The sequence below is a fragment of the Mustela putorius genome, unplaced genomic scaffold (genome assembly GCF_011764305.1).
Source record: "Mustela putorius furo isolate JIRA1106 unplaced genomic scaffold, ASM1176430v1.1 tig00000253_pilon_pilon_pilon, whole genome shotgun sequence".
NCBI lineage: Eukaryota > Metazoa > Chordata > Mammalia > Carnivora > Mustelidae > Mustela > Mustela putorius.
In genome coordinates this window covers 6,722,298-6,748,519 of record NW_025421329.1, presented here as the reverse complement: position 1 = coordinate 6,748,519, position 26,222 = coordinate 6,722,298, and the positions used below count along the sequence as shown (strand labels likewise).

Here is a 26,222-nt window from a genome sequence, read left to right as displayed (position 1 = left end):
CGCCGTCGGCCGCGTGCGCCCCACTGAAGTTGGTTTCCGCTCTCCTTGCGCCGCCTCATGCATTTTCATTCGGAGCGGGCATTTTGTCTGCCGGCTGACATCAGATGCTAAATCAAGGGCTCCAATCAAGGCGCAGCGGAATAAAGGGGCCGCCTGTCTGGGCGCGGGGCCCCCCCGGAGCCGTGCCCCCTTCACCTTTGTGAAGGAAATTAACCTCCCGCTATTGAGCGCTGGTCGCGGCCAATCTGGACGCAAAAGAGACGCGTGCTGCCGGCCGGGGGGAGGTGGGGGCAATCTGTCCTTAGAGGCAGGCTTCGGCCTCGGAGAGGACAAGCTGCCTCCCACCCTTGCCACCAGGAAAAGACAACAACGAAGATCCACACACTCACAATCCCCTACCCACCACCTCGGCAGCCCCGTTTGGACCCAGATCGGGCACTTTGCCTTCGTCCTCTTTCCAGCCCAGCCCCATGGAACACAAAAGGCAGAATCTCCGGGGTACCTGGGCAGAACCCCGAGTGCAGAGTGGGCCCGATCACCCGTCACTAGAGAACAAATAGCAAAGCCGCAGAAAATGTTATTATGTTGTGTCACTCACTTTATTGAGAAAGAAGGAAACGGACAATTTTTTTTTCTGGAAAACTCTGTGCACCTATATAGATTATGCTGAGTTTTGTTATGTTTAATGCCACTGAAAGTATTTAATTGTTTTTGGATTTTCCCTCTAAAAATACCCTGGTGGGGAAATTAAGCAGATTTTTTCCCCCCAGAATCCATGGGTAATAAGTTGTAATGGGGAAATTTGTTAGGCTTATTTAATCAAAGGGTTAATCAAGTTGGTTAATCAAAAGGAAAGATGTTTGATTTTATGTTTGTGATCTTTTTTTTAAAACTCAGACTAAAAAGAGTAGAATACATATAATGGAATATATTTTGAAAGCTCACACCCTCGTTTTAAAAATGCTAACTGCGGCGAATGCTAGTCCTCAAGAAAAGTTAGAATCTAAAATGAGTTTATATGAAAGTTATAAATATGTTTTCATCTAAAAGAAACTGATGTTATTTCCTTGCTCTTTTGGGCGCTGATTAATACTACTGATGTAATTAGAAGTAGGAGAGGGATTCCGGGACAGCTTTGGCCAATTTTATTTTCTAATCACGAATCCCATCTGGATTGTGGAATAATAGGGCGGGGGCTCTGCCCGCTGTCCCCAACTGACTGCGGGGTATTTGGTTTTGCATGTGTAACACTGCTTTCATTCAACAGATAACAGTGAGTTAGTCACCTTGTGAATCCTTTAAAAATAACAACACCCATAATTGTAAAGAGGGCTGGGGTGGGGGGGGGCGCAAAAGAACCAAACCAAAGCAAAATCCTTCCTGAATGCAGCGAATTCAAACGGGTTCTGAATTAAGCCTAGAGGATCTATTGAACACTATTGAGATACTGAGATTCAATGGATCTTTTGCTTAGTTTGTGGTTTTTAGTCTTGCCAGGGAGAGTGAAATCTGCTTTCAGACGAGAATGGCCAAAATAAATGGAAACTTGAAAGGTGCTAGTATTAGAAACTAATTTCAAGTCTCAGGACTGGGGAAGAATTAGGCTGAGAGCGAACGCACACACCAGCAACCTCCAAGTAGGTACAGCCTTGCACCTGGTCGTTAAGTTTCGGTTGTCTTCTGAGTGATCTCATTTCTCAAAATCTGCGCGCCTGCCATCCCCCCCCCCCCTACGGGGCCATCGGGTTGAAACATTTGTCTTCTGGGAAGAGCAAAGCACCACCACGCTGCGCCCCAGCGGCCGGCCTTTAACGCACTGCGATTCCGAGTGGGCGCCGCGTGGAGTTGGATCGGGGAAACACTGAGCCGTGCTTTGCCTCGCTCCAGAGGATCTACACCAGAGTCGGCGAGCAAAGGGATCCAAGGCAGGTCCCCAAGTGTCCTTCCCAGGCCTCAGGCGACTCCTCCCCTTCCTGTGGGGTCGGTCCTGAGCTGCGCTTTGGAAACACTCGGCAGCCTCAGTGCTTCACATCCTGGCAGACCCCGCTGCGGCTTCTTCCTTTGACAGCCGAAGGGCTGGAGGCCGCGGGAGCTCTATTTTTTTTTTTTCCGGTACTGGTGTCCCAGACAGCCGTCGGGGAGAGCGCCGGGGTTCACTGTGAACCCCAGCTCAAGAGTCTAGCTCCGGGGAGTTTCCCGAAAGCGCGAAGCTTGGAAATAGGCCCCCAAAGCCGGGGATTTCGGCCTAGGAATTGCCCGGTGGGGTGTCGCGCTGTCCAGGCGGTCACTGAGCTCCTGAGAGGCGGAAACGGGAGGGTCCGCAATCCTACCGCGCTGCGCGTTTAGCGACATGCCCAGGGGCGACGGGGTTGACAGCGCTTCCCCGCCAACACCCCTACTTCCATTCTGCCGTGGACCCCTCTCCGGGACTCACAGAAACCGCACCCCAGGCCCTCCCTGCCCACCTGCCGCAACCCGGCCTGAACGGCGCGTTACAGCCGCCGAACCCGAAGTCAGGTCCCGGAGGGACCCGCTCCCTAGTGCGCGGGGCGAGCGCGGGGCCCGAGCCCGGGAGAGGCTTTGTGTTTGCAGGAATGAGGGGTTGTTGTGTCAGTCCCAGGGGCACGCGAGAGACACGCGCAGCCCGCCAGCCGCCCCACCCGGCCCGGTCCGGCCTCCAGGCACCTTCCGGGCACCCGCCCGCGGGCCGCTGTCTTTGTTCGGCACATTAGCATAAAGCTGCAATGGATCTCTCGTTTAAATAATTCCACACAAAAGGAGAGTGCATGAAAGAGAGCGAACAAGGGAGAATCCGCGAGGCTGCGCCTTCCGCGGGGCGCGGGGAGAAACCGCGCTCAAGTATTTCCCTCCCCTCGAGTTTCGAGTGCCCCCGGCAATCTGCTGCGCACCCATTATTCGGCCTGGGGCCGACGGGGTGGCTGGCTGCCCCTTTTATCCTCCCGAGTGTGCCGTCGGGGCCACTGCACGCTCTGTGAAGTGCCCTCGGGGCTGTTTTGTTTTTGCCTTGGGTGGGACCCTGGGAGCGGGGCCAGAGGCTCCCAGACCCCGCAATGGAAAGGGTGGTGCTGGCGAAGCCAGAAAATGTGGAAAAGCCATAAGCAGAGAATTATGCCAATTAGAGCTGGAATGTCACAGAACGGACCGGGATGACACAACGTGGGGCGCACGAGGGAACTGCTTACACCTGTGAAGCGGCGGCCGCACTGCACGCGCGCCGCCGTCTCAGAAAACGCAGCACCACCCGCAACAGAAACTGACCGGAAAGGGCACGCGACTCCGATCCTCCTCGTCGCCCGCCCCAGGCGGGACCAAAAGGTGCCCAGGCCCCCGCGGGCCAGAAGGGGCGCAAACTTCGCCTTGGCCTCAGTATCCCTTTTCTTGTGGCTGCTTTGGGGTTTGAGTGTAAGTGTTCATTCCCTGCACCCACTATCCCTCTCCTATCCCCCCCTCCCCCGCGACTCCTATCTCTGGCCTCCCTGCTCCTCTGCCCCACTCCCTTCCCTCTTACTCCCCCCTGCCCTTCTTCCCCTACTCCCCTTGCCTCTTTCTCCACCCTCCCTCCCCTCATATCCTGAGCCCCCCCCCCCGCCCCCCGCCGGTCTCCAGCTTTCCACTTCCAGTCTAGCCACCCTCAACTTTCTCTTCCCTAGACTTTCCCCTTTTTTCTCTCCGGTTCTACCCTTGAGGCTCCCTCTCCCCACCCCCACCACCCATCCTTCCCCCTAGCGCTCTCTCCTCTCCCCTCCCGTCGGCCCGACCGTCCCTTTCCTCCCCGACTCTTCTCTCCCCTGCTCTTTTCCCTTCCCCCCTCCCTCTTCCCCCACCCTTCTCCCCCTCTGGCTCTCCCCCTCCCCGTAGGCCAACGTGTGTTATTTTATTTGTCTAGAGAGAGCCTATTTGTTCAGTGATGTGTGGCCTCCTGGCCGCCGGCTTTAATGGGGAATGCGGAGGCTTGGTTTCTGTGAGCATTAGCATACAGCTGCCGGCTCGCGGCCCCGGCCCCGGCGCTCGCCGCATCCCAGCCTTATCATCACCTCTTCTCTCAACCAGAAAACAATCAACAGCTCCTCACAAGCGGCACTTTCGAGCCCTTCTCCCTGCTTCTTAGCTAGCGCTCTCTCACCCAGAGCTGGGTTCTCTCTCACTCTAACACACACACACACACACACACACACACACACACACACACACTCTTCTTCTAAGAGTAAATATTGACTGGCTGGCTTTACGTTTTTTCCTCCATGCAGTGCTCCCTTTCCCCTACCAGCTTCCTTTTGGCCTTCCTGTGATATTTGGGTGTAATACAAGGAGCCATTTTTGGAAACGGGGTGGGTATCCTCTATCACACACCCACATACCAGCGTCAGAGGCCTCAGGAAACATGGTCAGGTGCATGTGATTGCAGGCCTAAGACTTGGGGAAATTGACTTTGGTGTTTTCTTGTCACTGTGCTTTGTTCAAAATGATCGAATTCCAAGATCTGCCTTCATTTGAGCCCAAAATGTCCCCAGCTCAACAGCAAATGCTGAAATACTCAGGGAGTTCAGGCATGCATCTGTCTCGGCAGAATCTTTGCTCGCACACTGAAGTCCAAATATTGTTCTCTCGGAAGCGCTTTCTTTGGCAAGGCTTTATCATCAGTGAGGAGTAAATACCTTTATTCTCTTGAAGTCCTAAACATAGCTAGTGTCAGGCCCCAAATCAATGACCCCTGGGTTCTTCTCTATTCTTCTTACCGAAGTTGTCCCTGGGTTTGGTAAAATGCTGAAGTCCACCCAGAGATGCCAAAGTTCCTGCTCAGACTTGGGAAATTACTCACTTTGTGAATGTGGGACAGTTGTGAGAATGACCTCCTCAGACATTTTGTAGACTAAAGCCCATTCTGCACATTTTTCAAATCCCAGCCTACTTTTTCAAAAGCAGCAAAGAAAAACTTACTGTCACATGAATGTGTGATTCAATGTTAAGGTCGGCATTGTAATGTGGGATCGCATTTGTGTGACTAAAAGGTTTTCAAGGGTAATACTTGGTTGCAGAAATCCTAACCCTTGATCCTTTTTGAGGTGGTTGTTAATCTCCACCCACGGGTCCCAGGGCCTGTCTCGGAAACTTACTCTTTTTTCTGATGAGTTTCACCCACGACCTCTCGGGGAAGGGAGTTTGGGGGGGTGAATAGATCCTCAAGCTGACTTATGTGGTGGCCCCTGAAATGTGGTTTCAGGTGTGTTGGTTTGCAGTTTGAAGAACCAAAGGGTAGGTATTGTTCTCTCAGTTACAGAGTTTGTAGTATGTGGCTGAAGCTGGGCCTCCCTCTAAGTGACCCACACATTTGTGTAAAACATACGGGTGTGAACGATTAGCGGACTTTATTGCTTGCTTTTGCCTGCTTCAGAAAACTCAAACCTAGTGTTCTGGAACAATTGTCTTTTTGAGACGTATCAGTTTGATAAGGGGTGTATAATTCTGTAACACCAACTATGATTTTCCCTCCTAATAGCTGAGTGACAAGTGTAATTGTGCCAACTTTGGCTGAATGTTGACATAAATACAAAAAAAATATTTGAAAAACCAGAATTGCACCCATGAAAACGATTTTAAACCCTGTTGATCAAAAAATTCGGTTGTGAATTGTGTCACACTATTAAAAGAGGTCCAAATAAATGAAAACTATTGTTGTTCCTGCATCCATATGTTTTCTAGTGGGCACTAAATTTGCTTTATTTATAAGAAAGAGGGTTTTGGAGCCATGTTACAGGTGACATGTACCAGAGGTCCCAGTGCAAAGCATGTGCTAAGGGTTAAAGGAAATGAACTGCATTGATTGGCCACTAATATTTTTCTCATCTAAAACCTGTTAAAACATGTTAGCCAGTGTGACCTTAAGAGTTTTTATTCTCATAACCTATAACGTCAAAATACAGAAATTGTGATACCACCTGCCTAATTTTCAAAGTTCACATAGACAGTTCTTATGACGTTGGATTACAGGGCTAATTCCTCATCGTCTCTTTCACCGATTTTCCATACTGGGCTCATGGTTTTCTTTTCTTTCTTTCTTTTTTTTTTTTTAATCACCAAGGAGTAGTACTGGATAAACAGGTGAAGAAATGAGAAAACTGGCGGCAGGGCATTTAGGGAAATCTATCAGAATCACACCCAACGTAAAAACAAGTCTTGCACAGTGTATCCCATTTTATTGCTGAAATGGATTATTCTGCACCGGAACTAGCCTGGTGTTCAAAAGCATCTCCCTGCCCCAGAATAGAGACCCACGGCTGTGCGCCACCTACTGGAACGATAGAAAACTACAGCCGTTTGTGGAGGTGGAAAAAGAAGTCCCAAAACCACGGTGGTGCTTGGTTGTCAAGCCAGGCTTCAGAGAGGTTTCCTTTTTACACCGAGCACGTCGCCGAACTCCACGTGGGAACACAACAAAGTGGAGACGTGGCCACCCCTAAATGATGCCTGGCCACGCGTACATGGGCAGATGGTAGTGGTTATAGTGCAGGTAGTCAAGAATGCTCTTCTCCACCAATGACTTGTAGATGGTTTCCTGGTAGACTCTTTTGAGATAATTCCGGGGCTTCTCCTTCAGGTTAATTTCCTCATCTTCTATTTGCCGGGCTAACTGTTCTATGGAGGGAAGGTCTTCCTCCTGGAAAACACAGGAAGAGACCAGATAACAGAAATTACTTGGACAATAATAGGGCAGTTTCAGTAAAATGAAAAAAAGCACTCATCTTCCCAAGGACGGTCTTCGCCACCCCACCCCCAGGTTTCTAAATTTTTATTTTTACTTGTGGGAAAATACACATAAGATTTACCGCTTTAACCCTTTTTTAAAAAAATAATATAAAGGTTAATTTATTTAAATAGTAACCCAGGACACACATATAAGAAAGCAGAATTGTGCCATGTAATCCTGCTTTCTGTCTGTGAATCTACTACTCTGGATACTTCATGTCAGTGGGATCAAACAGCATTTGTCTTCTTCTGACTGGCCTATTTCACTTGACGTAATGTTCTCAAGGTTTAGCAAGAATAGTAATGTCAAGTTCTTAATACTCAGATAAAAATTATAGATCACCCTTGTTTTAAAAATAAGAAAGGAAGTGATTAAACATTTTTACATGAAAACTTCTAGAAGTTTCATGTGGCTATAGTTCTCTCAAGAAATAGGATTTAAAAGCCCTAAAATTCAGGGCTTCTGGGTGGCTCAGAGGGTTAAGCCTCTGCCTTTGGCTCAGATCATGATCTCAGGATCCTGGGATGGGGCTCTCTGCTCAGTGGGGCGCCTGCTTCCCCCTCTCTCTCTGCCTGCCTCCGTGCCTACTTGTGATCTCTTTCTCTGTGTGTCCAATAAATAAAGAGAATCTTAAAAAAAAACCCTTAAATTCTTAGTCAAGTCAAATTTCATTGACATCTTTAAAGATAAGGCTCAGCAAGAATAGTTATTTAAAGTTGAGATATGCTGTGCATATCTGTAATATAGTACGTGTTATCCTGACATTTTATTATAAAAATATTCAAACAGAGGCATGTTGACTGAATTGTACACTTAGCACCACTGCACAGACACCATTGGATTCCACGGCTCACATTGTACCCTATTTGCTTCATCGTACACCTGCCCATTGATAAGAGGTTATGTACGTCACCAAGCTTTGAGCTGAACGTGTTTTGAACACCACAGGAATTCCAAATTACCCCAACAGAAGAGTCGCGGGGACTTTCATGGTATATTTGCTTGAACTTCCAATAATTTTTCTTTTGAACAAGAAAAAAGTACATGACTTGCAAAGTTCTAATGGATACTAATTTAGTAATAGTAAGAATTTTATAGATAGGAAAATAGGTTCAAAAGATATGGAAGCAAAACAGTTAACACTGGATTATTTAAGTGAGACCCTACAAGGTGTTGGAGATTACACATACTTCACCTGGAAGAACAGTCAGTGGGGCTCAGAGGACTTCAAATTTGTATCAGCTCAGCAAAACAGTGACAGAGAAAACGGCACCCGATGCCCAGGACTTAATATTAGGGGGGCTGAAACATTTGAGGGCTGCCAGAATGATCCCAAGCATGATTTATGATCCACATGATTCCTTAGTTTTTCAGAGAATTGTATCAAGCAAATATGACTTTACAAAAATTAGAGAAGATTTGGGTCTCATGGTATATGGTGCTTTTCTGACCATGGGGTAAATACTATAAAATCACAAACTGGAACTTTTATCTAAGGCAAATATTGCTCTAAACCATAAACAGATTTTCTGTGCATTTGTCTTTCACAGTGTGTCCTCTCTGTGTGACCGTCTCCCCTTCATGTGACCATCTCTCCCCTCAGTGTGACCATCTTCCCTCTTCAGTATCATTATTTCTTGTCAACACTTATTTCCTTTTTTTTTTAAACAATAACCATCCTAGTTGGTGTGAAGTGGTAACTCACTGTAGTTCTGATTTGCATTTCCCTAATGATTAATGATATAAATCTTTCCATGTAAATGGTTTTACTTCTGGATTATCCATTATTTTATTCCATTGCCTATATATCTGTCCTTATGTAAGTACCACGCTGTCCTGGTTACTACTGAATTATAGTAAGTTTTCAAATTGCAAAGTGTAAGTCCTTCAGCTTTTTTTTATTCCCAAGGTTGTTTTGGTTATTTGGAGTCTGTTGTATTTCCTCTGAATTTTTCCATTTATGCAAAAGATGTCATTGGGACATTGATAGGATTGCATTAAACGTGTACATTGCTTTGGGGAGTGTGGCCATTATAACTATATTGAGTCTCCAATTCATGAACACAAATGTCTTTCCATTTATTTAGTTCTGCTTTAATTTCTTTCAGAAATGTTTTTGAGGGGTGCCTGGGTGGCTCAGTGGGTTAAAGCTTCTGCCTTCAGCTCAGGTCAAGATACCAGGGTCGTGGGATCGAGCCCGCATCAGGCTCTCTGCTCAGCGGGGAGCCTTCTTCCTCCTCTCTCTCTGCCTGCCTCTCTGCCTACTTGTGATCTTTGTCTGTCAAATAAAACAAAAAAAAACAAACAACACTTAAAAAAAAGAAAAAGAAAAAGAAATGTTTTTGAGGTTTTCAGTGTACAAATCTTACACCTCCTGTTTAAATTTGTCCCCAAGTATTTTATTCTTTTCGATGCTATTGTACATAGAATTGTCTTTTTAATTCCACTCTTGGATTATTCATTGCTAATGTAGACAACTGATGATTGTGGGTTGGTGTTGTATCCTGTAGCTTTGCTGAATTCATTTATTAGCTCTAGTATTTTGTGGATTCTTTCAGATTTTCTACATATGAGATCATGGCATCTCAGAATATGGTTTTACTTCTTCCTTTCCAATGTGGATGTCTTTTGATTCTTTTTCCTGCCTAATTGCTCTGGCTAGAATTTCCAATACAAAGTTAAATGTAAATGGTCAAAGAAGGCCTTCTTGTTTTGTCCCAGACCCCAGAGCTAAAACTTTCAGTCTTTCACTGAGTGTGGTTTTAGCTGTAGGTTTTTCATAAATACCTTTTTATCAGGTTGAAGCAGTCCTCTTTTATTCCTAGGGGTGTGTTTGTGTGTGTGTGTATGTGTATGTGTGTTTTACCATGAAAGAATGTTTGATTTAGTCAAATGTTTTTTTCTGTATCAATGGAGATAACAGCATTTTTTTTTCCTCTCCTCATTCTATTACTGTGGTGTATTACATTGGTTGATATTTATATAGTGAGCCACTCTTACATTCTTGGGGTAAATCTCATTTGCCCATGGTGTATAATCCTTTTGATATACTGCTGGATTTAGTTGGCTAGTATTCTGTTGAAGATTTTTGGGTCTAAATTCATAAGGGATATTGGTCTGTAGTTCTCTTCCCCTTTGATGTCTTGGCTTTGGTATCAGGATAATGCTGGCCTCAAAGAATGGGCTGGAAAGTATTCCTTTCCATTTTTTTTTTTTTGAGATGTTAGACAAGGATTACTGTTAATTCTCTTTTTTAAAAAAAGATTTTATTTATTTATTTGACAGACAGAGAGGCAGGCAGAGAGAGAGGAGGGGAAGCAGGCTCCCTGCTGAGCAGAGAGCCTGATGTGGGGTTTGGTCACAGGACCCTGGGATCATGACCTGAGCCGAAGGCAGAGGCTTTAACCCACTGAGCCACCCAGGAGCCCCTGTTAATTCTTTAAATGTTTGGTAGAATTTGCCAGCAAAGCACTTGATCTTGAACTTCTTTTTTTTCTTTTTTTGTCATGAGGTTTTTGATTGAGTCAATACCTTAACTTACTATAGGTCTGTTGAGATTTTTAAAATTTCTTTTGCATCAGTTTTGTGGTTTGTATGTTCCTATAAATTTGTCCATTTCCTCCAGGTTATTTAGTTGCTTGGCATACAATTGTTCATAGCATTCTCTTATAATCGTTTGTTATTTCTGTAAGATCAGCGGGAATGTTCCCACTTTCCTTTCTTCTTCTTTCTCTTTAAGAGATGGAGAGGGAGAATCTTAAGCAGGCTCCATGCCCAGTGTGGAGCACAACTTGGGACTTGCTCTCACAACCCTGAGATCATGACCTGAGCTGAAATCAAGAATGAGACACTTAACTGACTGAGCCACCCAGGCATCCCTTCCACTTTGATTTCTGATTTTAATAATTGGAGTCTTTATCCTTAGTCTAGCTAAAGGTTTGTTAATTTTGTTGATCTTTTCAAAGAACTATCTTTTGATTTCACCGATTTTCTCTGTTGGTTTTCTACTCCCTATTTTACTTCTCTACTCTAATTTTTATAATTCTCTTCTTTCTGCTAGTAGGGGTTTAGTTTGGTCCCTTAAGGTATAAAATTCAGTTAGTGATTTGAGATACTTCCTTTATATAACTCCAGGTATTTGTAACTACAGTTTTCCCTCTGAAAATGGCTTTAGCTGTATCTCATTAGTTTTGGTACGTTGTGATTTTTTCATTTGTTTCTAAGTATTTCTTTAAAAAAAAAAAGGATTTATTTATTTATTTGACACAGAGAGAGAGAGAGAGAGAGAGAGATCACAACTAGACAGAGAGGCAGGCAGAGGGGAGGGGGAAGCAGGCTCCCTGCTGAGCAGAGAGCCCAATGCAGGACTTGATCCCAGGACCCTGAGATCATGACCTGAGCCAAAGGTAAAGGCTTAACCCACTGAGCTACCCAGGCACCCTGTTTCTAAGTATTTCTAATATCTCATTGATTTCTTCTTTAAAATCAAAGAAGTTGCTTAAGAGTCTGTGTTTAATTTCCACAATTTTGTGGAATTATTTCCTTCTGTTTTTGATTTCCAGTTTTATTCCATTGAAGTTGGAGAATATACTTTGTATGATTTAAGTCTTTGAAAATTTATTGACACTTGTTTTGTGGCCCAACATATGGCCTGTCTTGGGCAACGCTCCATGTATGCTTAAGAACAATGTGCATTCTGCTGCTGTTGAGTAAAGTGTTTTGTGTGTGTCTATTAGGTCTATTTGTTTTATAGTGTTGTCTAAGTGCCCTATTTTCTTATTGATCTTCTATCAATAAGAATATCAATATCAATATCAATATCAATAAGAAAAATGGTTGTTCTATCCATTATTGAAAGTGAGATATGGAATTCCCTAGCCCTTAATTTAGAACTACTTCTTCCTTGATTCCTATCAACAGTTCTCTCTCTCTCTCTCTCTCTATATATATATATATATATGGATTTTGTTGTTAGGTGCATATATTTTTATAATATTTTTCTATAATTGTTATCTTTTTGAGAAATGATCTTGACTATACAAAATTTCACATTGGTCAGTGATTCTTTGGCTTAAGCTACTGCTAAAAGCAGTCCCAGTGGGTTTATAATATGTTCCTCTTTACTTCCATGAAAGGACTTGTGAAGTCTTACAATGAGCTTGTTCTTAAAATAAAACAGTCAAAGATAATAGTCTTTTACTCCCTTTTCTTCATGTAGAGGGAGAGCTATAGGATATCATAGTTGATGGGACTGGACTCCTGTAATTTCCTAAAGCCAAGCTAGAAGTGAAATGAAGTGGGTCACGTTCATCTCAATATTTGAGGATAAGAATTACCATCATTCTTTAGTGAAGGCTAGCTCTTTCTTTTCCTATTGCCAGATTCCTTTTTTTTTTTTTTTAAGATTTATTTATTTATTTGACAGACAGAGATCACAAGTAGGCAGAGAGGCAGACAGTGAGAGAGGAAGGGAGGCAGGCTCCCAGCAGAGCAGAGAGCCTGATGCGGGGCTTGGTACCAGGACCCTGGGACCATGACCGGAGCCAAAGGCAGAAGCCCAACCCACTGAGGCACCCAGGTGCCCCCTATCGCAAGATTCTTAAATGAACTCCTGCATGTCTGCTTATCTGCTTATCTGAGCCCTCTTTCCACTGCCAGCCGGTCTCCACTGCCATTATTTGTGGGGGCCAGCAATTCCTGGGAGCTGTTCTTCTGTGACATTTACTTGCATGTGATCCCTCCTTCACTCCTCCCACAGCTCTCTGAGGTGGGAACAGGTCATCTCTGCTCCGCAGAGACGGGTCTGAGCTAGAGGCAGACACCATTGTGGGCACCACCTTTCCCTGTAGCTTTGCCTACTTGACAAATGGAAATGCAGAAAGCAGTGCAAGGTATCGGTGGAAGCTCTTCTTCCAGAAGTTTCATTTCCCAGAAATCTAGAAAAGCCACAAGAATGGTGGGGGAGCCCTCAGTGTGTCTTCCACAAATGTTCATGGTCCCTTCTGGTCTACTGAAAGGGCCTGTTGTCCGTGCTGACTTCACACATAACAAACTGACCCAGAGCAGATGTCTGTCTCTGGATAAAAGGTTAAGGGGTCTCAGTCAGGACCGTGAAAAGCGACTATTGTTGGGTTTTGTGGTTTACTTGAAAAAATGAGAGGACAGCTTCCCTTTTAAGCTTGACTTCTAAAACTCCTTGGCTCTGTGCGAAATATTAACAGAGGAGCTCGATTCTGGGGGTGTAGAAGGACTTAGGCACAGAGTTTTGATGGAATAACTAGAAAACTAATGAGTCTTTGCTGTGGTGCAGTAATGAACCACAGAATGCATTTTGAGAGCAAGAGAGGGGCCTAGGATTTGAATGAAATTCAGTAAACACCAGGCTCACAACTCGAGCTCATGTTTCAACCTCAGCTGACTCCCTCAGTTTTAGCATGAAGTGGGGGACCTGTTAAACCTGTAGCATTTATTCAGATTTGAGTGACTTCAGCAGGGGATGACCTTTGCATGGTCACAGTCCCCTCGGCCTCCCTCATGTACCTTTACCTGCCTGGTTCCTATCTGTGTGGGTCCTAAAGACAACTGAGTTTGATTTATACTTTAAACCTATTTCCCCCAATTTGAATCTGCTTTGGATTAGTACAGTTATTTCAATTTCCCATCTTGGACCCCCGGCATAAAACTGAAAAGGGGGCAGGCGATGAAGAGGAGATACCAAGCCCAGCAGTTTAGTCCATATGGCTCACTGCCTGTATACCTGGCTTCAGGCCAAGGGATCCTTGAGTCTGAAACTTGCTGGCCACAGCCTAGCTGTGTAACCCATAGCAGGTCATTTAAAATCTTTCAGCTTTAGCCCCCTCATTGATAAAGTCAAAACTGTAATAGTAGAGTGTCCTGAATGGCTCTCATTATGGTTAAGGGAGGTGGTTCATACCGCTGGGGCTCGGCACATGATCTGTGCTGCCCAAGATGGTGGCCTTCACCATGGGAACCTTCGAGGGGCACAGGTGCTCTCAAGTGGAATTGATAACAGAGTCGCAGGACTTGACCATGAAGACAATAAAACACAGTGAGGTTAAGCTGTGCCCCCGCCCTTGTCCAAGTGGAGCAAGGGAGAATCTAGGATGGATATCTGACCACTTTTTGAGCATAGATGCTAACATTCCACAGCTCCCGTAAGGACTCTCGTGTTGAATGAAAGAACTGAATTTGAAGTTTCCCAAGTATTTCATGATTGACATTGCAGAGTCAAATTTCTTGCTGAGCATGGAGACTTTGGGAAATGTAGCCTAACTTCCAGTCAATTATCACTTTGAGAAAGAGGTTTTGGATATTAAAGGGGTGTGTTTGGACATCTTATGTCTTCCCTTTACATTTGTATAACAACACACGCACACGTGCGCACACACGTGCACACATGTTTAGTGAATGGCTAGCAAGTGTGGGCAGAAACTAAAGGAATTCAATGTTCGTTCTTGAGAACAAGTAGATAAAACTCAGACCCAGTTTCCAGCGGACACTGTTAGCTGATAATGGAAATACAGTTATGTGTAAAAAGGAGAAAGAAATCTGCCTCTCCCAAAAAGATTTAAATAACACACTTTTCCAGAAGTACCACGATGTTCGTGCTCGCATGCTCCCTAGCTTGTTTATAGGAAGTATTGTTGGCCTTAAAAGTAAAACCGAAAAGGAGACTGTAGACAAAAGTCTAAATGATCAACGACTATAAACTGCTTGTAATTTTCAAGGAATAACTCACATATCTATTAATCACTCTTACCTCCTTGGAGGTCAAGATCTGGCGTAACTCTTTCCTTAGATCAATAAAACGATCGTGAAAGAGGGCCATGCACCATGGCTCCATGAAGTAGCTAGGGAGGAAAGAAAAGATTCAGTTAGCTGGAAACCCTCTCATTACCACTAATAAAGTATTTACCTGCTTTTTTGCCTTTATAAATTACAGTTCTGGCCCCTTTGCAATCGTTTGCTCATAAAATGCCTCGTGGAACAGCCTAGCCAATCAATTTTTTAAATGGATGTTCCTGATGTAAGGCCAGGTTCCATAATTACATTTAAAGTGGTTTAATTCAGAGCTGGGGCAAGACCCAGCGAAGAATCCTGATTTTATCAGAATTTAAAAGCCTGAAGACTTGTAAAGAACGGTGTCTCCATTATCTGCCCTCATTTGAGAAAAACAGATTGCAGGATTAGCTGAACTGCTGCATAAACAAATTACATTTGGGTAGACAATGACACAAACGTTGTGCATCATTAAGATCTCAGGATTAATAATGACCAGAAAAACAGGCCACCTCGGTGTTCAACATGGTCTCCGTACAATTGCACTGATGCTTAATTGAATCTCTTTTTAGGAGAGCAGCTCTTTTGGTGTTTATATTGGCTAACTCTTCACTGAAAACTGTTTGAATAAATGCTTTCTTACCCGGAGAACAATAAGGTCCTCCTCTATTTCCAGGCGATCGCTGAAAATCTGATGCATTCTTGGAGGACCAAGCACATTTATTGGTATTTTAACTCTTACTTTATCTTAACGCCAGGTGTCTGGGAACCAGAAACCTCACTTCTTCAGTGCTGGGGACACACCGGTCATGTGGGTTTCCCTCTTTTCTGGATGTGTTTGTCATGCCCATTACGGCTAATGGATGTCATGTGTGCATACAGGGGAAGAAAAAACGGGCCCACGTGCAAACGAGCACCTTCTGTTTCCCCAGACTTAAAGTTAATTCTTAGAGAAGAGGTGATGAGTCCCAGGGACCGCTGAGGCCACAAAGGACAAGCATCATGACAAGTCTGTGCTACGCTAAGCATGGCACTAAGCTAGATCAGTTATTACCTATCACCTATTTCCTTGGCCAGAATGTGACCAAATTTCATGCTTAATTACCTCCTTTGTTGTTATTCGTTCAACTATTAATTCCACTAATATTTATTGAACATTCACCAGTGCCCAGCACTGTTCTGGGTGCAGAGGAAACAGTAGGAACCAAAAGAGACATGCATCCTGCCACTGGGAAGCTTCCATTCAAGTGATGAATAGTGAGTGAATATATAGCGTGTTAGATAATGAGAACTGCTTAGGAAAAAAACACAAGTCAGACAAAGATGTTGGGGGGGGGGGACAAAGGAAGGCTCAGGGAGTAAAGACCCGAGGGGAGGGAGAGAGGGAGTCACGCAGAGATCTGGGGAAAGAGCTTTCCAGAGAGAGGGAACAGCAGGTGCAAAGTTCTGGAGGCAGGAGTGCATGTGCAGAGCACTCAGGAAGGCAGAGTGGAGAGAAGAGGGGGAGTGGTAAGGGGTGAGCTCAGGACGGGATGGGCGGGAAGGATGCTCCCAGGGGAAGGAGTCCAGTCCGGACTATGCTGTGTAGTAGTCTCCCCATATCTGTGATTTCACTTTCCGTGGTTTCAGTCACCACGAGATGAGCTGTGGTCTGGAAGCAGGGGATCCCGTCCTGACGTGTCGTCAGAAGGCCAGCAGTAGCCTCACACTATGTCTTAACGCCCGCTCCCTTCACTCCCTTCACCTGGTCATGCGGGCATCTCCCGTCATCACAAGGAGGACGATTACAGCATGATAACATTTCGATAGAGACCACATGCACATACCTTTTATTAAGTAGATGGCTGTAAGTGTTCTGTTATTATTTGTCATTGCTGTTAATCTCTTACTATGCCTAGTTTATAAATTAAACTCTATCGTAGTTATGTGTGTGTAGAAAAAGCCAGTGTATGCAGGGCTCAGTACCACCCCTGGCTTTAGGCATCCACTGGGGGTCTTGGAAGATATTCCCTCCGGTAAGCGGGGACCACTGTCATCACTCTGTGGCCATCTAGCTCAGCACTTGCAAGCGACAGGTATCTCCCAGAGCTCCACGAATGAATGAATGCACGTCACCCGAGTACATTATATACTGCCAGGCCCTGATCGGTCTTCTGTTAGGACAGAGGCAAGTTCTGCCAAATTAAGAGGTGACAACTCGGTAAAGTGCCCCAAGACGGGCAATATTATGAAAAAGAGAGCCTTGCTGGGAAGAGAGGGAAAGACATAGGTGAAACCAGGATTTCGGGATGGTCTTGCTAAGCCCCACAGCAAACAAGGCTGAGGGTGTCGGAAGGGCACTTTGTGGAAATTTGCTGGAGGAAATCTGCTTGCCTCTGGAATTGCTCGAGGCCACCTAATTTGTAGTGAGTGGAGCTGAATTGATGGGAGTTCTGGCCGGGGTTCTGGGCCCCTACAAACCCTAGCCAACGTCCAACCTCCATCTAATTCCTGGAGCAATGGCATTGGTGCCCAGCTAGCCACCTCAGAGAGGATGAGCCCAGAGGGGTGATGTTTTGACACGTCTTGGAAGAGTAGCTTTCTGGATCAAAATATCGATTGTAGCCTATGTCCAGACACTAATGCACAGCCTTGCCTGGATGGTCCCTACTTCAGGGAATTTTGGATGTTCCTAAGTGAGGAACCAACCTTTGTATATTTTTAAAATCTTTTATTTATTTATTTATTTATTCATCCATTGACCAGAGCGGGGGCGGAGGGCAGAGGGAGAGAGAGGCAGGAGAGAGAATCTCAAGCTGACTCCCCACTGAGCGTGAATCCTGACTTCAGACTCGATCCCAGAGCCCTGAGATCATGACCTGAGCTGAAATCGAGAGTTGGAAGCTTAAGTGAGGGCCCCACCAATGAACCCTTTTAAATTTTTCCAGTGTGTTTCCACCCTTTTGATCTCAGGGTCTACAGCCACATCCTTCTAGGTGCCACATCCTTAGTCTCTCTGCCTTTCTCAGCCTGGCACGGCCCTGTGCCCATAACCCAGGTCCCACACAACATCTTTGCTCCATGCCCTCCCCGCCCCCCATCTGCTTTATAGAGAGAACTCTGAGGAAACTCCACTTCCAGAAGGTCCCAGCCCACCCACCGTCTAATGCCCACATTCCATTAGCCTCTGTCCACAGAGCCGAACACTACTGGCTGGAGAAACCCATGATCCTTCATCTTCCGAAAATGCAGTTGCTAAGCCGCTCTGTACAGTCCCTGACGCGAGGGAGGGTGGCGTAGGGGGAGGACGGAGGGGAGGCACGTAGAGGAAGTTGGGTATTTTTGCAAAGTTTTTCTTTGCTGCCTTTGAAACTCTCCATGACTCTCATACCAGTGTCCAGCAGAAAGGGCACCTGGGCATTTGATGACTTCTGGTCTTATCACAGTACCTCGAACAGCTGCAGACCAGTGGTCTGGGAGACCTGAAATCTTATTTCTCTCACACTTCCTACCATTGTCTCCCATCAGAAAACAATTTGGGATCCTGCTCCAGAAGGTGACAATCCCTGTAGCGAACTATTTGTTACCTATATTCCTGGAATTCATCTGTGACAGCCATTTTTACTTATAAAAGGGAAAGGTTTAAGAAGTCTCTATGGCTTTTCTTTCTCTCTCAAGAAAGAACTCCTGGGTTCCATTAACGCTAAGTGTAGTAATGAAAAGAGACACCCTAGAAGCCAAACCAGTCGGCTGACTTCCGAAGGCTCCTTCTCAGTTTGAGTGCAGCTTCATGCGATGGACATGGGGTCATGAAATGCTAAGGCTCCTGCCGCATGGGGGCAGGGGGAGAGAGCTGGTGCACCAGCAAGAGGAGGAGTGTGTGGGCCCCTACCCTGCGTGGAGACCAGCTTCTGCACACCTGTCTGTGCCATCAGATTCTCACAGCCTGCCACCCGGATCAAGCTAAAGATGCATGAAGTGACATCCTTAGCCTGGGGTTAAAACAACGATTTTAGACTCGGGTGGACCCCTGAACAGAAGTCCCACTGGAAGGTCATCCATTCCTTTTTTTTTTTTTTTTTAAGATTTTTATTTATTTATTTGAGAGAGAGAGAGCACAAGCGGGGGAGAAAGGGGCAGAGGGAGAAGCAGACTCTCCGCCGAGCAGGGTGCCAGATGTGGGACTCGATCACAGAACCCTGAGATCATGGAAGGTGATTTCAACTCTGATCAGATGGAATGCAGAAATGAATGGGATTTAAGAAGAAAATGACTAGCAGATAATCTGCAGTTTCCAATAGTCCCTTTGATTAAGAGAGGAAAAAGTGTACTCAAAAATCTACCCGGAGAAGAATCTCATTTGCAAGGTTCCTCCCCAGTGCTTACAGAAACTGCTTCTTCTGGTAGTGATTTTTAAGGGCTCACCAGATGACCTCAGAGCAGCCACTATGATGAAGACCCCTGTCCCTTTGTTCCCGTTATGGGCTGTGGTGCTTGGTCATTTTACATTCTTAGCCCCAAGTAGCTCTGTCTCTCTCTATAAGCCACTTCCATACTCCCCCAGACCTTGTTTGCTTCTGGCAAATTAACATGTTTTAATGAATACGTTTTATTTTTAGAGCAGATTTAGGTGTACAGAAAAAGTGAGAGCAGAAATGCAGAGTTCCCATACATTGGCCCCGCCCTCGGTTTCTCCTCTTAACCCCTTGCATGATGGGTAAGGCACATTTGTTCCAGTTCCTTCCAGTTGATGAACCAGTATTGATACATTGTTCTTTTTTTTTTTTTAAAAGATTTTATTTATGTGACAGTGACAGAGAGAGAGACAGCGAGAGAGGGGACATAAGCAGGGTGGGTGGGAAACGGAGAAGCAGGCTTCCCACCGAGCAGGGATCCTGATGCAGGGCTCAGTCCCAGGGCCCTGGGAGCATGACCTGAGCGGAAGGCAGAGGCTGAATGACTGAGCCACCCAGTCATTTCATTACTGATACATTATTCTTAACTAAAGTCTATAGTTTACACTGAGGTTCATTTGTCTGTCCCAGTGCACATTCTGTGGGTTTGACAAATGGGTCTGTCATATAGCCACCACGGCAGTGTCATACCGAAGAGATTCATGGCCCTAAAAGTTCCTATGTTCTGCCTATTCATCCCTCCCGCCCTCTGAACCATGGGCAAATTAACATTTTAGGAAATTGACTTGAAGAGAAAATGGGGCTGTGTAACAATTTTATAAAATTTTTTAAATAACCTTATATTCCAGCATTTCTCTCCAAACAGAGTAATATTCTCCCATCACAGAACACAATGCCTCTCCAACTCCCCAGCCACCCCTCAGAGGCAGGGCTGTGGGGCCTGAGTTTTCTAAAGTGCTGCATGTGGGCATCAGCTTAAGATGAAAGCAATTTGGATTTCTCTTTTCTATAATGCACAGGGGGCTCTACTTTTTAGGGGAGATTTTTAAAGGCAGGCATTATAATCTACTTGCTAAAAATCCACATGCCCTGTGACCAAACCAAACCAAACCAAACCAAACCAAACACACGTGTTAAGCTGGAGTGAGGTTTGTTCCCTAAGAATTTCCGAAGCTGATTTGTTGTGGTTGAAGGATGCTGAGAATGTTAATTTGCACACCCTACCCAGGCAAGAGCATCTCAGGTGGGTGAAAGCATCCCAACAGCAGGCTATCTGAGTCCTGATTCCCTCCAGCAGGGGCTAATATTTTTATTCAAAGAAGGCCAGTACAATCCCATTATGGGAAAGAATGAAACAGGTGTGCATTCCTTTTCCCTTTCCATTCTGCATAGGAAGGACAACGCCAGCCGCCAGCCGTAATGGCAGGGGCACCCAACTGAGCATCTCCTATGCTGACCCCTTCATCGGCATGGGGACTGGAAAGCCATGGTCAACTCCCTCTCCGCCCTGGCCTGTAGGTGACAGAGCTCCTGCGTGTCCCTCATCTGCAGGCTGGGGGTAGAGAGGGGAAGCTCAGGGCGAGTAGCGGTGGGGAGCTGACAGCTTGAGGGCGCACACTCAGAGTCTCCAGCTCAGGTTTCTCCCCAATCCAGACTGCGCCTCAGTTGCCCAGTGCTCCCTTTGCCGCCTCCTTTCTGTGGAGGGCCTGAGATTCTCACTTCCTCCGCCCCACTCCGGACACCTTCCACTCTGGTCTTCCTGCCTGGTGGGCTCTGTGCCATCTCTGCAGCCCAGAGCAGCCTTCTCCACATTTGCATCTTCCCTGGTACTGTCCAAAGCTTGAGGCCAACACAAACATCCTTTTTGAAGCTAATTCTTGCCCCAAGGGCTTCCACTCGCTTTCTCTGCACTGGTTTCACTGCCTGGGGTAGTTCTGACCTTGCAGGGAAGTTGGCACTTGTCCTTTTCTCTTACTCACTGTGGGGTCTGGGTTCCCACAGCATCCGGCTGGTCCCAAGGAGACGGAGGGAGCCGTGGGGCCCAAGTTTCCGAAGACACCTGTGGGTGAGGGCAGGGGTCCGCCTCAGGCTCCCTCCTCTCCATGGAGAGCCTCTGCACCACCTGCTAGGACCCTGTTTAGATAATAGAGGGTTTATGGGTGGCACAGACCCCTTTGGGCTTCCTTTAAGCCATCCTACACAAACAGCGGGCTTCCTTATTAAAATTAGAAAAGCTTGGAATTGAACTAAACTCCTTTTGCAATTGATAAGAACATTGAGTCAAACTGAGCTGATCTCCTTTTGATAGAAGGATGAAAAGATGTAGGTCTAGTTTTCTCCCCACAAACTGAAGGAATTCTGTACTTTGGTTTCCTGCCTTCTCCACAGGAAGGAGAGGAGCATCTGGAATCCTTGCCAAGGCTGTGGTCAGGTTGGCACCGACCGCCCCGAGGGCTATGGATACTCAGCATTAGTGATCAGCTTTCAGGAAACTTCTATTTCCATGAATACTGATTTATTTATTTATTTATTTATTTATTTGGAGAGTGAGAGAAAGCCAGAGTGAGTAGGGGGGAAGGGGAGGAGGGAGAGAGAGAGAATCTCAAGCAGGCTCCATGCCTCAGCACAGAGCCTGACATGGGGCTTGATTCCATGAGCCTGAGCTCATGACCTCAGCCAAAATCAAAAGTCAGCTTCCTAACCGACTGAGTCACTTAGGAGCTCCTGATAATAATTCTGAAATTATTCAAAATTATTGAACTTTTAAAAATAAGAAAATATTGGGGTCCCTGGGTGGCTCATTGGGTTAAAGCCTCTGCCCTCGGCTCAGGTCATGATCCTGGGATCTAGCCCTGCATCGGGCTCTCTGCTCCTCGGAGAGCCTGCTTCTTCCTCTCTCTCTGTCCGCTTGTGATCTCTGTCTGTCAAATTAAAAAAAGAAAAAAGAAAAAGAAAAAAGAGAGAAAATATTAACTGCTTTCCCAGTTTATGTTCAAAAAAGAAAGACTAACCAGAGCTACTAGGTAACCTTCCTAGCTGGCTGCCTAGAAATCTTGAGGAGGGAATGTTAGGTAGGAACACGGCAGCGACGTGATTTCTCAGTGGCTGTGTGGGTTTGGGTGTTAATATCACACAAATCATTTCTACGCACACATCTGGCCATGAGAAAAAGTTTACACAAATTATCCAGGACCCAAACAGAAGACACTACAGTCTCTAGTCAATTTGCCAATGACTGGCCTGGCTTCTTTGGGGGGACTTAAATTTTCCATCACTTTTGCAAATGATACACTTTTCTCAGAAGCCCCAGGAAATGTCAACTTGTGGAACTCTATTAACCATTCCTGATCGATATGGCCCAATCATTAAGCAGTTGATCAGACTTCCTCAGAGCTCATCCTCAACTGGTCAATCAGCCAATTTTATTGACAAAATCATATAAGCTGGGTGGGGAGCTGGTAACTAGCCGAGCCCGTGGCTACACTGAATGCTGAGAAAAGGAAGTCCAGAGGACAGGCTGGAGGAAGCTGCATTTGCTGACCTTAGGAAAAAGACTGACATGTATAAGGGAAAAGACTACAGTGGGTAAAGGATGGTGTTCTTTCAAGTCCTGGATCTTAACTGCAAGGCAAGGCCTCCCTGGAAGGCGGGGAGAAAAGGAGAAGAGGTAGGCTGCATTCCCTACCCGCAGAGGTTCAAATGGCTCAATCACGCAATAGTTAGGAAAAAGGAGGCAGGTGGACAGAGAAGAAATCCATTACCTTTCTCCAAGATCGATCAATCTTTTTCTTTCTCTCTTCTTCCTTCCTTCCTTCCTTCCTTCCTTCCTTTCTTTCTTTCTTTCTTTCTTTCTTTCTTTCTTTCTTTCTTTCTTTCTTCTTTTTTTTTAAAATGAAAATCTTTCTAATTTTATTCTGGAGAGATAATAGTTTTTGCTTTTAGACTCATTAAGTGAATCCCCAGCTGCTACTCACACCCGCACAGAAGTTTGCTCAAGCTGGAAATTCACCCAAGGGTTGCCTTTTCTCCCCGTGGGAAACTGCACAGGGGGTAGGGGTGGGGGGCTGCAGGCTTTCCTGAGAGAATGAAATTCTCACTGTCCAAGTCCTTTCTTGTACCAACAGCATCTTTGATTCAAGGAGGAGGATAGACGGACAGCTCCCACAATGCCTAGTTGTAGGTCACGCCCACAGCAAGTCTCAGCCTTGTGTAGCATGGACTGGAGCATTGGCTGCTAGAACTCGTCTCTCCCATTTATAGTCTAAGAATGCATGAAGTGACAGATGTCAGGGTATGTCATCGTGGTTGCACCCAGACACAGCTGTTGCCCCCTGTGACTCATCACTGTCATTGCCAGCCTGGCCGGTATCACTGCTCACCTGAGGGCCACAGAAGACATGTGGTGTGCAAAGCCTGGTGAAGGGGTCTGGGTGAGGTGAAGGCAGGTTTGTAGACATGTTTTCAGAAGCCATCTGCCCCATATCTCCTTCGCCATGCTGGTATAGGCGCTAAGAACACATTCTTTGTCCTAACTTCCTTTCTTCCATCCATCTGTCCATCTGATCATCCATCCTTCCATCCATCCCTCCACCCACCTCGCCACCCGTTCATGCATGCTTGCATCCATCCATCCTACAGGTCCAGTGAAGACTTTCAAAGTCCTGTTTCTTTATTTCCAGCACCTGTTTTCCTCTGGCTCTCTGTTCTCTGCTGGCTCAACTGAGTCCTCATTTCTTCCCCACTGTCCTCCCATGAGTACTTTTCTCTCCCCTCTTTTCTCTGTCCTCCAGGAACCAGTATCTTCCAGGGCTCCTGACTTCCACAGCTATAAAGTGGCAAGGTAGAGGTCATTCTTGGCCACTAATCAATCACAGACAGACACTTTTTGGGCACCGAGAGAACCACCATGCAAGTGTGATCCCTGCTCCAGAAGCACACCCCGCGGGGAGGGTGGCATCGTGTAAGGGAAACTGAGGCACATGCAGGCAGCAGAGGGGCATAGTGTGGGAAGGCAAGGCTGGAGAGAAGCTCAGCAGGATGAAGCTGCTGTCCATTTGCCATCAATTCTTTGTCACTGCATTTCTAAGTTCACTTCTCTTGGCTAGTGTTTGCCAACCTTTAGTCACTTGGGAACCGATCAGTTCTTCATGGACATTATGCATTACTTCAAAAATCTTCTTTAGATTGATTACCCTTAAAAAAAATAAGATATAACTACTTCTGCCTTGTCCTAAGCCATGATATCTGTGGAATCACAGATTTGATGTGTTAGTACTGTTTTTCTAATTCTTATTAAAATTATTCCATAATTAGTAAGTTGTGTCTACTGCCTAAGGTAGCTTACATACCACCTGGCAGGGACAAGTCACTCCAAGACAAGTCACTTTTTATGACAGCTTGATGGCAAGGTGCTGTTGTATTCTTCTGGGGATGCAAACCCACGGACACTGTGCTAAATAGTTTCTGTGTATTATCTCTCTTCAACTTAGTTCCAGACCTCTAAAGTGGGACTTGCCAGTCCACTTTACAGAAGAAGAAATAGATTCAGAAATGTTGTCCAAAGTCACACAATTAATGAGGATGAACCAGCTCTTAACCATTATTCTGCTCGACCTCAAAGTTCATGTTCTGAACAACACCACAACCAAATCTCATTTCTTTATGCTCATTTTGGAGCCTGTCTAGCAACTTTCTGAATCACCTCATTTCATTTGTATCCCCTGCATTAGCTAAGATTAAATTTGATTACAGTTGTAAAAGTTTTTTAAATAAGTACTTTTTTTTCACACAAAGAATGGTTAGGTGAAATGTCCAGGATGGACATGGTGGTTCCACTGACATCAGAGCACAGTACTATGCATAGGGCATTTGGCCTCATGGTGCAAAATGGCTGCCAAGCTCCAGTCATCACATATATGTTCTTAGATGGATAAAGAGAAAAAGAGGGCCCTTCCCCTCACTTTTAGGGACAATTCCAGAAATCTCACCTAGCACTTCTATTTTTGTCTTACTGGCCAAAGATTGGTCATATGGCTTCCTTGGTTGCAGAGGAGGCTGGGAATCATTGCCATTTATTTTAAGTACAATGTAACATCCTATAAATCAGGATTCTGTCTCTGAAGAGGAATGAGAGAAAGGATGTTGTGTCCTCTATGATAAGCCAAAGACTCCATAGCATCTGCATGGAACAAAAATCTTTTCTTACCATTAAGCTTATGAATATTGGGAGAATGTATTTATTTAATTGATGTTCCAGAACTAGAGCGTATCTATCAGTCTACATTCAAATTAAACAATCATAAAAACATCCCACACAAAGTGTTTTCCATATGTGACCCCCACCTCCAAGCCCCTGGGAGAGCCGCTATTTCTTGCACACCTGCATCTAACCCAAGTAAGCTTAAAGGCAGAGAACAGGGAACAATTTGTGTTTGAGTATAAGATTGTATTCTGGTAATTTTATTCTGCCCATGAAAGAAAGTGGATTTGTGCATTTCAACACAAAATTAAAAATAATCATAGCAAAAAGTATTTCCAGTTAACCCTAGCTTTGTTCAGAAGTTATATTACATATCTCTGGGGCAGTGGAGTTACACAGGAGCAGACAAAAACAAACAAGCCCCAAAGCCTGAAATGGAAGTCTGATTATAAATATTTCCTGTCCAACTTTACTTTGCCAGAATCTCTATTTGGTCAATTTCCTGCTTTGAGACATCTCTGGAAAGGTCAGATTAATGATTTTGAAGGCAAAAGCAACTAGTTATTTGATAACCAGTCGTAACTGTCACTTGCTAAAGATCGGCTATGTATTTGTTGTCACAATCTGGACCTGGCCTTAACCAATGTGGGTGTTTAAGGAAAAATGGTTTGCGACGCACGAGCACTTAAACCCAAATTCTAATGTTGGGCGGAAGTCAGCCATCTCCCGAAAGCTGGCAGAGAGAGAGAGGAAAACAGGCTCTCTGTTGAGCAGAGAGCCCGATGCAGGACTTGATCCCAGGACCCTGAGATCATGACCTGAGCCAAAGGCAGCAGCTTAACCCACTGAGCCACCCAGGCTTTATAGTGTTTCAAAGAACACAGATTCCCAGAGCATGTTTGTCTGACTATGTGTCAGCACCTGGTTGGTACTGAGGACAGCGCCCAGACTCCCTGCCTCCCTTGCCACTGGAGTCCTGCTGGTTTTCAGAAATACAATTCATAGAGGTTTATCTGGAAGATCTGTCTGCTGTCCATTTGTTTTTCTGAGTCCTGGATGCTTA

General features: G+C 45.4%; 1 protein-coding gene across 6 annotated transcripts in view; it reads right to left on the bottom strand.

The window, feature by feature from the left end:
- Window positions 1-5,895: 5,895 nt before the first annotated feature.
- Window positions 5,896-26,222, bottom strand: part of CFAP61 (cilia and flagella associated protein 61) — a 285,685-nt gene continuing 265,358 nt past the window's right edge. For all 6 annotated transcript variants that reach the window (XM_013057056.2, XM_004754128.3, XM_004754127.3 and 3 more), the window contains 2 exons: window positions 14,547-14,637; window positions 5,896-6,676 (listed from right to left, as the gene is read on the bottom strand). In XM_013057056.2, coding sequence (XP_012912510.1) covers window positions 6,476-6,676; window positions 14,547-14,637 — 292 coding nt within the window. In that variant the 3' untranslated portion in view covers window positions 5,896-6,475. The remainder of the gene's footprint in view (window positions 6,677-14,546; window positions 14,638-26,222) is intronic.